This window comes from Haliotis asinina, chromosome 16 (genome assembly GCF_037392515.1).
Source record: "Haliotis asinina isolate JCU_RB_2024 chromosome 16, JCU_Hal_asi_v2, whole genome shotgun sequence".
Taxonomy (NCBI): domain Eukaryota; kingdom Metazoa; phylum Mollusca; class Gastropoda; order Lepetellida; family Haliotidae; genus Haliotis; species Haliotis asinina.
The window spans coordinates 38760066-38777206 of NC_090295.1; the positions used below are offsets into that span (position 1 = coordinate 38760066).

Sequence of the window (17141 nt, forward strand, 5' to 3'; positions counted from 1 at the left end):
CTATCGAGCTGTTGACAGTGGTCTTTCGTCCATGTGTCTTATACCGAAACGTATCATCCCCCTTATCCCGATTATTATACCGGAATTATATGTTTAATGCGCTTGAGCTTATAGATTCTCTGTACCTTAAAAGACGCTTACTTAATGCGCTTATGATTCAGCAGACACCTATCCGTTGTTCTCTGTACCACGGTAAGGCTGCAATCAATGAATCTGTAATCAACATATCCATACTGCAAGTAGATATATTCGTCTTCAGCCTCATCAGTCTTAGGCTTATCTTTCATAACACGCAGACACTGTGTTAAATTCCTGAATAATTTGTCAAAAAAGACGTAAAACTCACTCACTAACCCAAGGTAGGATTCACATTGCATTCCAACGTAATACTTTTCAGAAAAACACTGATTGTTGATGTAATAAGCTTCTACGGAAATGGCGGACACGTGCCAGCAAATTAGCCCTAAGGGCCTATAATCGGATTTAGAATTTAGAAAATGGCTTCACACATTGCACTCATGCAGATACCATCCTTGACGCTCTTTAAAAGATTTGATCCCAAACGCTAGGTGCCCGTAGAAGCGAAAATACCATATAGTTATGTTATATACCTTTATGTAAACATGATGAATTCCCACGACTTACGCTGGGTAGATCAAAGAGGTATTCTGACAGAACTGATTTGAACTGAACATTTCTTTCCTCAAGCCAAAATCTTACATCCGCAGGTTGAAGGCGCCATTACCGTGCAGCCATTAGCCAGTGAAGTGGAAGGATTCCGAGAGTATTTCCGGAACTTAAGGCCTCAGACCAACCTGAGAAACCCATGGTTTATCGAGTATTGGGAGGAATACTTCAAATGTAAATATCCCGGAAGTGCATGGACGCCATTTAATGAAAATTATACAAAAGTGTGCACCGGCAACGAGGAGGTTACGGAAGAAAACGGATTTGAACTTGAAGGCCAACTTCAGTTTGTCAGTGATGCTGTAATGTCCTTCGCCTACGCAGTGAAGGTAAGTGTAGATCGCTTTTGTTTGCTTTTGTATTACAGTTGAAACCATTTCTAGATTCAGAAGTCGTTTCATGATAATCTTCGACACAAGTGTCTATGTCGATGTTTGCACTGTCCTGTAGAACGTTTCTTTCACGTGGATCATTTTTGCAACTACCTTATTATAATTGATGAAAAGTTAGCCTCTTGCACAACGCTGTTGTCTCACTGGGCCATTGATTATTGTTTCTGCACACGATGCCTCACTGTGATTTATTTCAAAAGACACCTCGGCTAGGTGACGGAATCAAGCTTCCACTGAGATCTTTAACGCTTATGTCAGTAGGTGCACATAACAGATGGACGTTGTCAGTTAAACAAGGAGAATCTTGGCACTTTCTGTATTGGCAATAATCCTTGTTGGTGTTTTTAAAACTTAAAGCACGTTTAAGAGACCTAGCAATACCAGCTAGTAGTTTGGGTACGCGAAAGACGAGTGAAGATTTCCAAGATGAATTCCACGGAAATGGTGTTTGCATCCGATATGCAGCTTATCAACAGCACTGGGAGATGCCACTGAGTCCTAGATAATATGCTCCAGAGCATTCGTTTATCACCCTGCCTTCATGTTAATCAACGTTAAAGTCTCCAGAGGAAAACACCGTCTTAAAGATCGGACATTCAATGATATTCTGTTGTTTCGTGACGATGGGATATTTTTTATTGTAAACCAAAAGTTACTGTGTTCCGTAATCTGATTGGTTGAAAAACATGATTAAATGGTATTAGATTCCCGGAAACTGAAAGACTATTCACCGCGTATTGACACGTAAACAATTGTTTTGTTGTGTCATCAACAGTGGTGACGTCATTCAAATCATATTGTGACGTAAAGTTAGAATGACGTCACAAATGAGCACCTCCAGATGCTACCATGAGAACCAGCTGAAACGGCCAGCTGATGACACTTCACTGCTGTGTCCGTATTCGATGTGAACGAGTGCAGACACTAGAACCCCTTTGGTTTACTTTTGTGTTTACAATGTCGATAAACATCATGTGTTGGCCAATTTCCGGGTGTTATTGAGTATTTGAAGCACGGGAATATTTCATTTGAAACCTCCGGCTGACGCCGTCGGTTCCAAATGCATTCCCGTGCTTCAAATACTCAATAACACCCGGAAATTGGCCGCCGGAGGTTTCAAATGCAATATTCCCGTGCTTCAAATACTCAATAACACCCGGAAATTGGCCAACACATGATGTTTATCTCCTAAAAGGTACCTACCAACTCGAGACGTTTGCACATGACATCTAGCATGTTGAGAACATCTTGGTAGTTCCAGAGGGACAGTGTTTCTTTCCAGTAGTCTGAAAATAATATAAGATATTGTCTACTGACGGTCATGTCATCTACACACATATGTGCAAAACCATTCCTATCTTTAAAGACCCTAGCCGAAAAACTAACCCATGTCTTAAAATGACTGATGCCGGTGCAGCTCAATCAAATCAGTGCGATCACAGATACTTAAATACAGATCTATGCTTGTTAGTCCGTGAAATCAAATTATCCCTTTGCAAATATATATTTCTCAAACAAATATTTTGGATTCAATTAGAGTTTTTACTCAAATTTGAGAAAACACAGGAAAATGCATTTCCCAAATGAACTAAAACCTATATTAAACTCAAATATAGCAGCCAGTTTAAGTTTGGTGAATATGTTGTTCAAGTTTATATGGGCTTTTGTATTTTAATAATACACTTGCTTTAAACATTCAGATATTTCATTTTGTGAAATTTGAGTAAAATGTTTGCTTCAATAAATCGTGACCAGGAATACCAAATTCATATAATTTTGTCCAAATTCTAAATTCTCGACTTCAGGTGGATTCCATTTGTCAGACATGTACATGTTCATTAATCCATTTGTACTTAAGTACTTTTCTCGTCCAGGGTAAGTAAAACGTATTCAGAAAAGCAGTAGTTCTAGCGAAAAGAATTTCAAGATCTTTACGGCAACCCCTGCCAAGTGCGACATTATATCATATTGCGCGTGGGTTTTTTCTGAGGATAAGGTGAAATCTGGACAAGAATTTTGATTTTGTAAACTCTTATTTTTTATATTTCACGATTCAATAGTGTCACGTCAACGCATACCGAATCCTACATAGGCCATAACTATGTATCCAATCTATATGAATGCAACTATCGGCTTCACAAGGACATATAAAAGTGCTATTTGGGTAGACGGACGTCATAACTCCCGGATCTATGCCCACAATACAATAGCCCCATTACAGCGAGACACACACCTTAATCATACCTTAATGTCCCTGCAGCACTCAAGTGAATGTATGTGGCAAGAATTCATTTCTTTGTGTCAAAAATCTGTCATTTGTCTCTCACGGGATTCCGATTGCCTTCACGAGTGTCATTTCCAAGTCACGTGACCGTCTGCGAAATCAAAATGGCGTCTGAGAACTGTCGTAAAAATGACAAGGCTGAGAAATTGAGATTGAAAATAAAATTGAATGACAAATAAAGTTCCATCTTAACGCGGTGGTGTCAGTGTGACATCACAGTGACAGGTTTAGGTCGTAATGTGAACATGCTTAAAAACATCGACATCGTCATGACGTCGTCTTTCTGGATCGGAGGTGATGTCAGCTCACCTGTCTGAGGATATCCTCAGTTTTTCGGGTTCTTACATATAAGTCAGCGCTGTTTTGTCATGTGGACATGAAACAGCGGTAATGGCATATATGCGGAGTTGTAATAAGACGAATAATAATAATAATAATTTCAATACGCAGTTGATATGTATCTTGGATATCATGAATTGATCTTAAAGTTATCCGATTAAAATGTTCTCAAGTTCTCAAGTCACGTCCCTTGACGCTAAAGAAAACAACCGAGTCCACTAAAACAGTTTCTTACCTCAAACAAGTACTTGTTTCAGCCCCACACTCCACTCACGGAGCGTTTCCCAAAATTGCCAGCGTTGTCAATGTTTCCAACCCGACTCAATGTTATCTTCTTGCCACATAAATAATAAAATGCTCTTTCGGCGTGTCATTTCCACGAGGGCATGAAGAACTAACATCGTAAAAGTATGCGAAGAGATATTTTAATGAGACAGCCAACTCTTAAATGCCAACCTATACACTTTGTGTTTAAATGAAAAGATGTTAACTGTTAGTAAGATTGACGCTCGATTCCGAGCTGCTTCAGAAATACACACACGCACGCACGCACGTCGGCGGGGTAACCTATTGTTAAAGCGTTCACTCGTCACGCCAAAGACCCGGGTTCGATTCCCCACAATGTGTGAGACTCGTTTCCAGTATACCAGCTCTGATATTGTTCGAATATTGTTTAGAAGAGACATAAAACTAAACTCACTCACACACAGCAATATTATATATCTGACCGGTCCCTACATGTCAGTTGTCCTTGTTTTTCCAGGGTGTGCAGGAGCAGGTCTGTGGTGGAGGGTACGAGGGAATTTGTCCAGCCATGGAGAACATTGACGGCGATCTCCTCAAGAAGCACCTGCTCAACGTGTCCTTCACAGGTGAGTAGATCTAGTAATGATATAACTCACCCTTGCTGTGGGTAATGTTAGAGTCTAGTAGAGGAAGTCCAGCGTCGGATAACATTCAGTTTGAATGTGCCTTGAGTGATTGGTGCATTGATTCCTTGACGCGATGCAGTGGTTTCAGGAAATATTTCCCTTCCAGACGCATGTCCTAACTACTCTGTTATTCTAACAGTCGACTAAAATGGGGTTCATGCTGGGAGTGGGGGGTGGACTTATCATGTGCGGATCGGTGTTCATGATGCTGACCACTGGGATTACCGGCAACACGTGGTCCTAACCGGCAAAATGTGTGTGTTCCCAGCAGAGGGAACAGATATCTTTCATACTACTTTTATTTAAGCCTTTAAACAACAAACCTAAATTTACAAGATAATGCTTCAACATGCCTCGGGTGAGTTAAAACGGAAACTGAGTTCAAGTTCCAAACCGAGGGTTTGAAAATAACCAGATACAGGGATCTACTCTTGACAAGCAAGTTTCTTCTTTGGGTCTGACGTCGATGTTAAAACTGCCGATGTACAACAGTTACTGTCCGAGAAGAAGCCCCATTCATACAATCGAGGAGGCCGTGCCTCATCTTTTTCATCCCCATGCTCATCCTCAGACAACAATAGAGAGAGACAGATACTCTGTGTTCACAATTTCAGATGACGTGTAATGGTCCCAGTGGTGGTTTCGAGAGCATAAACGAACGAGATGCACTGATGAAAACATTCGATAGAGTTACGCCGGGTTATTTAATGCCTTTACCAAAACTCCAACGATTTCCTTTTTATAAACCATTCGAGAAAATTCTTCTCCTTTTTATTCTTTTCTGGAATGATGTTCAAATAGATGAATATAAACACTGTCGAATATTTAAGGTGTATACTTGCACTTGAAAACTGATTTCAGCAACCAGTTACACACGCTAATATGTCGTTAGTGTATGAAAATACTCACCCTGCAAAGAACCGAGATATCAGTTTCGAATACCTCTTAACCATTTCTTGTTTGTTCGGTTCTAGCCATCACCAAGTGGCCTGTGTTCATCACGTTGAACACGGCCTGCCAGTGGCTGAGTGACACTAAATTTATTATGACATGACGCTAGTGTTTTTACTACGGTCGTTCACTTAGTCCCAAGATAAGTGGACTCAGGGATCAATAGATGAAAAGCGTCCTTGAAAGCTTTGTAACGTTAGTACAACTGAAATTAGCTGATGTTTGAAGGCTATCAATTTTTCTATCAAATAAGAAATATCTAGGACGGGTTTGCCCTCTCTCTGCGCTGACAGCCGTGTACTCGGAGATAGCATCAGGTGACTCATCACATTCAGTGAGGTCATATCTCATGAATAGGACTGTCCAAAATTGTACAGTGGGTGCGCATCAGCGTCACGGAACCATGCAACTGGGATCATGTTATCAATTCATGCTTGTAAACAGATCTATAAATCACGGGAAGTGATTGATGTATGAAGAGATATTTTTTATCTTATTTTCAGATGTCAAATATTTGTTGAAAAAGGTTAGAGATAATAGTTCATTTTGCTAAAGATTTGAACGTGACCAAGAGGTAAAATTCAAGTCTTGTCATGAAGAAGACGAGAGCTCGAGTAGACCTTCTTTCGTTTTTGGATAAAATAAATCTGGATTGTTTATATTTATGACAGCGTGTGCCTCTTCAAAAAGAGAAAGTAAAAAAAAACTAACATCACATCAGCACAATCCAGTGAACCCACATGTGGAAAATCCGGCTGCTAAGTGTTTTGCTTGTGTTCGTCAACGTTACTGACTTTCTCCAATAGATAAGGAATTGATATTTATATGGAAATGTATCAGATTCTATAAGAATGTTTGCTTAACAGGTGTAATTCTACCGAGAATTATTTCCTTAAAACAATGGATGTGTGAAACGTATGTTTAAATAATTTGTCCTGGGGCCCGTTTCACAAAACTCTCGTAAGCCTAAGATCTCGTAAGTTTTCTCGTAGCCATTGTGCCTCCTATATTGAAACGCAGGAGCTGCGGATGCTACGAGAAAAGTTACGAGATCTTAGGCTTACGAGAGTTTTGTGAAACGCGGCCCTGGGTGATAAACTTGTGTGAATGTAATGTCTACAGAGTCGTAAACTGGATGTGTAAGTACTGTTTACTGGGCAATATAATTTGTCTCGAGTTGAAATGCAAAATAACGCTCAAATGGCTGCTCGAATTTCGCCGTGACGAAATGGATTTAAGGGAGATATGAACCTTGGTACATCAGGTTAACGTACGGACTGACATAATAAATTAGCCATGTATACCGTAGGTTTGCCGGGAATTTGAACCAAGTTGGTCGAAAATGTTACAATGTCTACCATTAATGACAAAAGGTATATATTTTATATTGTGTTTTGGACAAACCTTGAAACTAAAACACCACTTAACGATGATATCGACTCTGAGACAATCTTGATATAAAAATCACGGTATTATATCATGACAGTGTTTCATCTTGTTTTTAAGTCTTTGATAACCCAGCTCTATAAATCACATTTTTAAATCTATTGTATCGACACTTGATAAACGATATAAATAAACGACCCTTTGATTCTGTAGTAACTAGATGCTGAGCTGCAAAATGCGGACCTCACATCAATCACATCGCCTGTATCCGTCCGGTGGCAGCTCATGAAAACATCAATCTCCTGAATACCGTTCACACAACTTTTAATAACAATCTTTTTACAGTGATGAAACTTTGATTGATCCCTTCGTTTGATGCCCTTTCTTAAGTTTTATTTCCCAATCAGCGTTTTCTCACGCATTGCTAAAATGATAACCAAAAAACAAGTCGTCATTTTGACAAGTGCTTGTCAGCTGGCTGTCATTGTCGGTATCAAATACATGACGAGATTTAAGTTCTATTCGTCGAGGATCTGGAATCTTCCGCCGTAATTACAGACCGGAGCCCGACTACATGAATCGTTATGTGAGAACTGGACATCGGTCTCATAGCTCTACCGGTGTTGCTGTTTGTCTAATTAATTGATAATCACAGCAACAAGACAATGACCTTGAGCAGAGGTCTCCTCTAAAAGGACCTTCGGAAGGGGGGTGTTCTAGAACTGTGTCAATGTAGGAATCGCAGATTACAGTCACCAGCGACCCTTGCTTCCAATAACGGTATGGTAAATGGGTGGTCGGTTCAGGGGCCTGGGTGTTTGCGGGCAGTTGACACGGTTTCATTCTTCGACATTAAACCCAAATCATACACACTTCAAACTGGGTTAGTCCTACCTTGATGTTGAGACACAGGCTTTATAACTAATCTGGAACACACTGAACAGGCGATTATCGTTGTATTTGCTATCACTGTATTATATACGGGACAAAACCTTTTTCCATGCTCAACAGAAATCTGTATAGAGAGGAAACCAGGCTTCACTGTATGTTCTTGTTTGAGTTTCAGGTGTTTCAGGTTTTACTGATGACGGCAGGTATCAGTGTTAGACAATGATAGGGCTTCTGGTTTTCGTGGAATCCTGTATACCACAGACTGTTGAGCAACATATCCAACAGCAACTACATAGTCCACTAAGATTATTGTTGATAGTGTACGACAGCACAGCATCAACATCACTGTCAGAGTTGTCACTGACAAACAATAACAGTACATAAGACTGGAAAGTACAGAGCCCAGCCAATATTCATACCCGGATACTAAACCGTATGTCTCGATGTTGATAACACCCTCCGTCACAGACCATATCTCGTCTTCTGGCAATAACCATTAATATTTTCTTACTTATCAATATCGGGAAATGGCGACTGTGTATTCTGTCCCTGGCAGCCGGTACTTGACACCCAGACACTTTTGTCACGTTTCTACCTCAGGCATTTTGAAGCAAAGAATAACGGACTAATAAACAAGCTTTGGCGAGACAATAATCCCCCAAATCCCCTGGAATCATACGCTTGGATTAGCAAGCAGGGAATGGGTTTCAGTCTTCCTGCATGGACAGACGGTGCGTTTCATGCCCGTACATAAATTCGCCATATCCGACACAGTCAAGAGAACTATCGTCCTCCTATCAAGGTGACAGTCAGATTCCACCAGAAAACTCCCAGGAAATCAATGTTCTCAGGCTGCTTCTCAGACCGATTGAAGAGGTTGCGATGAACATTCGGGATTAGTGGAGACGAAATTAGGCTTACAATGTGTAATTTATGTTGAAACGTAAAGTGTTAATGTAAATAGGTATTACACTGATGGGTATTTTGAAAAGGCGATCGTCACGTCAAAGTCACGCTCCATTCCCCTCATGGACAGAATGTGTGAAGCCATTTTCTGGTGCCCCCCACCGGACTGCTGAAATATTGCTAAAGCGACATAAAACAAAACTCACTCATAACTATGAGTGGAATAATGCATATATTACTCTAAATAAGTTTGCATTCGCTATAACTTGACGTTCTGTTAACATGGTGGTGTATCATTTCATCTGCACTGATCTTGTTAAAGAAAGATGGAGTTACACTGGTTTCAGCCTGATTCGAAAAGGTTCAAGTTACCTTACGTCGAATCGGTATGAGTGTTGGGAAGTAACACTTGTCATTTAACGAAACAGAATATGGCTGGAAAGGACAGGGTACACCATGGGGTCTAACATACATTAGAATTACGTAGCCGTGTGCATGACCGTCATATATGTGTGACACAGTGATAATGGTATCAAACTCTAGGTTTCCGACTCTTGTACCGACTCTTGATAATGAGGGACTCCAAGAACGGACTTCATTTATTGTACCCATTCAGAGAGTCGAACAGGGTCCTCAGCGATGATGTTCATACACTCGGCTATGTAATCCTAATATATGTTAGACCCCATGATGTACCCTGTCATTTACCGCCGTTCTGTTTCGTTAAATGTGTTCCAGTACTTATACCGAATCTCAACGAAGGAACGGCATCGCTCGTGTGGCTCAGTTTGTTTGGAACCAGAATTAGGAAGTGAGTGTGAACCTTACGTCACCTCTTGGTTCTTTGACACCTTGTACTGATTCTAACCCAAGGATTTACCAAAGGACGATTCTCGAAGTTCAAAATGAATTGAATGTAACCTTACTCGAGCTGACGTTTCGTCGAATCCGACTCGCCGTATCCGTTTAAAACGTAACAACGAGAACAAACGCTTCAGACGCTTTGTCAGTAATGAGAGCCCTTGTAAACATTTCACGTGCTCGACCGACGGCAGACATCTGACCATCTTTCCAAGGTGATATGCGTTAAGTTTTAAATTGTACAATTCGGAAAACAGAATTGGACACGAAAATTAATTTTATCTGCTGCAGACTGAAGCAAATGAAACCATTTTTCTCCCCTGCGCTGTCATAGGAACCTCTGATCACGTGACCTGTCTGGCCTGCCTGTCATTCGTCCTTTTTGATTGTATTGCGGGTGCCGATATTGAAGCCAGACATCCATTTTTAGATTTGGAGAAGACGGTTAATTGGAATAGAAGTCAATCATTTACATCGTTCCTAATTTATCATGTTGACAAGTCAAGTTCAAGGTGGCATACTCTATATTTTCCATTATTGTTTATCAACACACAAACCAGTGTGTAACACCACAATTTCGGGAGTTCCGGTTGTGGGTAGGTCAGGGTGGAAGGTTTTCGATCAAGATTGAAATTAGGTTGAACATTGCTAATGGCGACATATTTATACAGAGCCTAAATGGGGAAAATGTGTTCTAATTAAAATTGTTTGAATCGATTATTTACAGGCACTCGCGGTATGTTAGTTAACTAGCTGTAAAACAATATCGAGAAAATGGAGAGTGTTTGAACGAGCATGAAAAGTCTTCATCCTGTCATGTTGATAGATTGTGTCACTCGGCTCCTGGCTCCTGGCTCCTGGCTCCATCATGTCGATGTTGATCCAGGCTAAACAAATTTGTAACGTTTTCACTCCAGGTTTGTCAGAACATGTTGACAGATTGTGTCACCCGACTCCTGGCTCCTGGCTCCTGGATTCTGGCTCCTGGCTCCATCATGTCGATGTTAATCCAGGCTAAACATGTTGTACCTTTTTCACTCCAGGTTTGTCCGGACAACACTTCCAGTTTCTGTCCAATGGCGACGGCCCGTCGCGATATCGCATCCTCAACTTCCGGCGGAATGACGCAGGTCACTTTGAATGGGCGACAGTCGGCTACTTCCGGGGTGGCAATCTGACAATCGTAAGTCTCCGAGTGGAAGAACTAGTTTCCCTTAATTGACACAGGTCTGCAGTGAAGTGAGAAGAATTGTATCACGTTCAACGTATTCCACAACTCTTCAGAGTCTACTCGTTTGTGAGTGAGTGAGTGAGTTGTGTTTAATGCCGCACGGAACAGTATGCTAGGTATACAACGGCGTGTCAGGTAATATACAAAGTGTTGATAAATATAGGAGATAAATATCGGACGGTTCTTTGAATCTAACCGTTTGCTGCTGGCACACCGCAGGCGGGCGCAACTATGCACAGCTAATTGCTGCGTCATATAGTTCTGAAGCAACCTGAGCTTCCATGAATTCTGTGAAGCTGGAAGGCCAGATATATTTACTAAGTCCTCGTCTAATTCCAAACCCGGTCTCTCGTAATGTAAATACATACATTAAGTATAGAGCTAGCTGTCACCTTGACAATTGTGATTAAGAAACAAGTCATGATATGGAAATAAGTAGAAAACACAATTCTGCTTCCTTTGATACTATCGCTGATTCAGGAGAATGTGCATTTATTTTATTTTATTTTTTACTTTTTTCAGTCATTCAACATTTTTCAATTCCACAAATATTAAATCACGACACATCTCCCACAGTTATCCCTAATTCATCACTTACAACTTTACCTTCTGCGCTGATTTTTTTTAACACTCGGATGTTCATTCCACGCCCCATGGCGCTTTTTCCAATAGATCTCCGTTGCCCGTTACTAATGCTTTAAAAGTCGCTTCTATCCGCCCACAGCGGTCAATTAGTATTCTGTCCCCTAGACAATCTCGGTCTGCTTGTGTAATCTGGTTACGCTGAAATAGATAGAGGACCAGGCGACCACCAGCCTACAAAGTCAATTCTTCCCATTCTCTGTTCTCAAACGGAACGAAAGGAGCAACGAAGGGAGATGTTTCAAGCTACAAAACAATGTGTAAATCAAATCAAAGTTTACTAGTCACAACAGTTGCCCACAGCAATAGCTATACGATAGCTTTGTGTCTCGAAAGAACATTACAAAATAATTTATGGCCTTCTCTAAATGTAAATTGGTTGTTTAAAATGGATGATGTTTGATCAGAGGTGGATTTACAGGCCATATCACAGCAGGGGGAGGTAACTCTTCACGCCTGTTAGGCCATACAAGTCGATAAAAGAGATGTTGTAACTGTTCACTGTCTGTAGAATAACACGGTTGAGTTGAAGTAATTTAGTCATGTCATCACACACGGTATTCGTGCTTGAGTGCAGTAGATATCTGTCAAATTATTATTTGATAGGGATACAGGGACGTTAATAAATATAAACGAATACATAATGTAGTCGGGCGTTTTCCTGGCTAATCGACTGGCGTGGAATCATTTAGAAACATTAATCACTGGATCATTGCTTATCAATGGCCATCGCTGAACACATTCCGTCTCAAAGTAAGTATGCACTAAGTCGATGAAAACAGGACATTGTTTTAATCACTCACAAACTCTATTACCGTTCAGAGTAGCCCAGTATATACATAACCGTCCGCAGGAACTCCCGCTCCCTGGCTAGAGAATCTATCCACTAGATCACAGAAATAGTTTCCTGCTAAGTAAGAGACACGTCTGATATATTCCACCCATTTTAACCACGGGTGGGTGGACGTATTCTGGACGCTACACGGCCCACTGCGTCTTTGGACAGTATGTAACTGCCATGTACAGCCCTCCCTAACTGCACTTGGACTGACAGGAAGTGCCACGCGGCATCTAGTGGGACCTGTTGACTCGTGTCAGTGTAGGAGATCAAGATTGACATTTGTATCGAATCCTCATCGGACTGCAAGACCTGGGTGGTGCTTACAGCCTTCCTCTCCCTTTTATCTTCCCCTCCAGCTCCATGTGATGTGACGGCCCTTCACTTGAAGCAAGCGAGGACTGAAACAATCTGACAGAATCTCGCTCACATTCAATTGTTCCCGTAATTGTCTGTCGTGTATGGATGAAAAACACGTTGAGTGTTTAATCTTGTACTGCGACGAACAAAACCAGCCCTTTGAACCATTGAATAAATGAGACTTTGTGGATCTTTCAACAGTATCGCTGTAGTAAGGAAGAGTATCACTGTGTGTATTCAAGTATGCATAACGAGAAATCTAGGACTAGGGCTCCGTAGACCGACCACAACCTTGTGATGTTAAGTGCTCTAATTGGTGTGGAAATTGCTGGTCCAGAAACTCTGGTCTGGAAAAGACTGGTCCAGAAAGTCTGGTCCGTGAAGATCTGGTACAGGAAAGACATGTACACGTTCAGAAAGACTGGTCCAGAAAGTCTGGTCTGGTAAAGTCTGGTTTGGGAAAGCCTGGTCCGGTAAAGTCTAGTCTAAGAAGGCTGTTCCAGGAAAGAGTGGTCCAAAAAGTCTGGTCCGGGAAAGACTCGTTCGGAAAGAGTTGCCGAGAAAGTCTGATCCAGAAAATCTGGTTCAGGAAAGGCTGGTCCAGAAGGTCTGGCCCCGGGAGAGACTGGTCTGGGAAAGTCCGCATGGTTGATATAAGTCGAAGTACACTTACACTGGCAATCTTGACCAATAAGATCCATACTCAACAAACTGACCAGTAGCTCCTGTACCTTATAAGACACTGTAACAAGATCACTTCTCCTCATACAGATGAAGAAACTCTCATTTACTCAAAATCATCTTCGTGCTGAGATCTTGCTGGAGAATTCCGCCTTTCCACGACACGTTCCACGGTACGCATTGGATTCCACCATAACATAAACACCTGTTATTTTGCATATAATTAAAGTTCAAAAGAAAATACCATTTGATTGGTAAATACAATTAACAAATGTATTCAAGCTTCATGACAATGCCTTCAGGTTGTGTTGGGCCGCCTCCGCGGTGTAGTGGTTAGAGCATCCGCACAAATGGCGGAAGGTCGTGGGTTCGATATGAAAAGACGTTATAACATGGTATTTGTTTGTTTCTGCTTGGTGCTCGACATTAATGAGTACAACAAGGACATGTCGGCTTGGAATCAGTATAATGTGCCGGATTAGGGTATTTATACTTAACTGCAGCATGGCATTCCTTCATTCATTCATTCATTCATTCATTCACGCATGCACGTCATCGTGTGAGCGAGATACTCTTAAAACTCATTTCACCTCAAGTCACCTCAGATTGTGTTGTCTTGTGGACAAAACTTATTTCCAAGAAAGTTTCTTGCTAGATACTGACCGAGGTGGTATGGGATATATTCTTTAAATGTAAAGTTTTCCTGCCCGTGAGTTAATTCGTGATAACATGATGCAATCATTTCGCGCTAACCATGATTTCATTATTTCCTTTCAGACGTCTCCCCTGCAGTTCCGGGTAGAAGAACCCAGCCACCCTGAGTCCGTCTGCAACAAGCCATGCGCCTTCTACGAGGCAAGACTCCCTTTCGAAGGTGACCCCTGCTGCTGGATGTGTAGCCCCTGCAACAAATACCAATACCTTCCCACAAAGGACGCATGTGTTGAATGCCCATGGGGCACTCTACCTTCCTGGCTGAAAGACGAATGTATTGAGATCCCTCCCCGCTATCTTCAATACCATGACGGAATCGCCATCGCTGCAATGACATTTGCCTCTCTGGGAGTGATAGGCACATCTCTAGTTGCCTTGGTCTTCTTCATCTACAGGGATACTCCTGTGGTCAAGGCTTCTGGACGCGAGCTCAGCTTCGTCCTCCTGGGCGGTATCCTCTTCTGTTATGCAATCACCTTCGTGTTGGTGTCGAAGCCCATGACGTATACATGTGGAACTCAAAAGATTGGAATGGGACTTTGTTTTTCAGTGTGCTACTCTGCCATATTGACAAAGACAAACCGAATATCTAGGATATTCCGAGCAGGGAAGAGGACAGTGAAAAGACCCAAATTTATCAGTCCTGAATCTCAGTTAGTCATATGTGGTAGTTTAGTGTGTGTCCAGATACTGATCGGACTCGTATGGCTTCTAATAAGCCCTCCTAAGTCTATACCCTACTACTCCAACAGAGACGACCATCAGTTAGTGTGTGAGGGAGCAGTAGGATACACCTATATGATAGGCTTTTCATATCCCATTCTTCTAGTGACTGTATGTACATTTTACGCGTTATTCACGCGCAAAATACCCGAAGCCTTCAACGAATCCAAATACATCGGGTTTACTATGTACACCACATGTATCATATGGCTGGCGTTCGTCGTCATCTACTTTACGACAGCCAGTAATATTCAAATGAGACTCGCCACTATGTGCTTCTCCATCAGCCTCAGCGCCACAGTGGCGCTTGTGTGTATGTTCACCCCAAAACTGTACATAATCCTACTACACCCTGAAAGGAACGTTCGTCAGTCTATGATGGCCAAGGCAGCCTTCACCAAGCCTAACAATGCCTCCGCCTTGAGAGTTGATTCGGGTACGCAATCTGACGGTATGTTTGAGGATGATGAATTCATGGACTAGTCCATGAGTAAGTCTTTTGTTACTAGCATGTACACATCCTCAAATGAGCACCTACACATTACAGTGGAAACTGTCAAAACCGGCATCTGTCCAATCCGGCAAGTTGTCAACACTGGCATAAAATCTCAGTCCCGTTCGTGGCTCGTACATTCATCATCAGCTGTACAAACCGGCACATTGTCTAAACCAGATTATTTCTTTAGTTCCAATGAGTGCCGGTTTAGACAGCTTCCACTGTATTTCTCAGTTACATTTAACACAGTTTAAAACGATTTTTCGGAAAAGGTTTGCAGATTGACAAAATCATATTTTTGTACCGTAATACCTTTCACTCAAAGTATTCCAACATGTAAAATCATTCTTTCTATGTTGTGTTTTAAAAAATTATTGTTAAATGATTGGGGGGGGGGGGGGAGAATTATTTGGGGCTTTACATATACAACATATTTTATACGTCGAGCATAATGGGTAGTGGATGTTTTATCCTGAACAAGAACTATGGCTTTTTTCTGAAATTGAAATGGAGTAGATACTTTCGTTACATTTACGGTGAAGTGGCTATTTTACATCTCATAAAAGCCATACGGTGTTTCTTAATGCATTGAAACCATTACATGAACAATTTCAAATCATCAATTATTTTCAAGGAAACTGAACGAAAATATTCTTCCGCTCTATACTTGGACAAAGACAAGTGGTCAGCCGTTAACATTGTAACCGGTAATTCAACGAAAAAAATGTCTAGTTGATGGCAAAACTATTTTCAAAGTCTTGGTTGCCAACTAACGGCTGGGAGACAACAGCGCTGGTAATACAGTGGAAACTGTCAAAACCGGCATCTGTCCTATCCGGCAAGTTATCAACACTGGTATAAAGTCTCTGTCCCGTTCGTGGCTCGTACATTTATCATCAGCTGTACAATTCGGCACATTGTCTAAACCAGATTATTTCTTTAGTCCCAATGAGTGCAGGTTTAGACAGCTTCCACTGCACTACTAAAACACAGTTTCATTATTACCGAAACGGGTGTTCTTTATCTCTTTGTCGAATGTTTAAGGTACAGACAGTCTCCCAATAACACGCGATCGGTTCATGGTTAATTTCATGCCTTCTACACGTAATAGGGACTGTGGGGTTGCCAAGTGGTTAAAACGTTTGCTCGAGTTCGATTCCTCACATTGGCGTAATGTGTGAAGTCCATTTCCGGTGTTCCCTGGCGTGATTTTTTGCCAGAATATTTAATAAAAAACACGGCATAAAACTAAACTCACTCACAATATACGTTATATCATACCGACAACTATATTGTCAGGCGCGGTGTTGAGTGGAAAATATAACATGTACGTTTACCCAAGTATTGGCTTATCATCGCAAAATGCAATCAACGTTTGACCTCTCCTTTGGTTCCAGTACAGTGGAAACTGTCTAAATCTGCACTCATTGGGACTGAAGAAATAATCTGGTTTAGACAATGTGCCGGATTGTACAGCTGATGATAAATGTACGAGCCACGAACGGGACTGAGATATTATGCTAGTGTTGACAACTTGCAGGATTGGACAGATGCCGATTTTGACAGATTTTCTCGGACTCCATTATCGAGAGCAGGATTACAATGTGCTTGATGAAGTTAAACATGTTGATCAAGATTGCAAACCCTTACAGCATGTAAACATTTTTCAGTGTAACTGTTGTGAACACCAATGAATTATGAAGTTTGTAGCTTGAAAACCCAAGTGGAGATATCACATGTCTGAAAATATTTTGCATTTGCCGTTACGACACGACGGAGAGTACGATCGCTTTATTAGATACATACTATTATATACGGGGATTACTA

General features: G+C 41.4%; 1 protein-coding gene across 1 annotated transcript in view; it reads left to right on the plus strand.

Moving 5' to 3' along the window:
* Positions 1-17141, plus strand: part of LOC137268595 (metabotropic glutamate receptor 8-like) — a 151371-nt gene that overhangs the window by 114814 nt on the left and 19416 nt on the right. Inside the window, exons 6-9 of the mRNA XM_067803167.1 lie at positions 729-1016; positions 4466-4574; positions 10673-10812; positions 14159-15269. Coding sequence (XP_067659268.1) covers positions 729-1016; positions 4466-4574; positions 10673-10812; positions 14159-15269 — 1648 coding nt within the window. The remainder of the gene's footprint in view (positions 1-728; positions 1017-4465; positions 4575-10672; positions 10813-14158; positions 15270-17141) is intronic.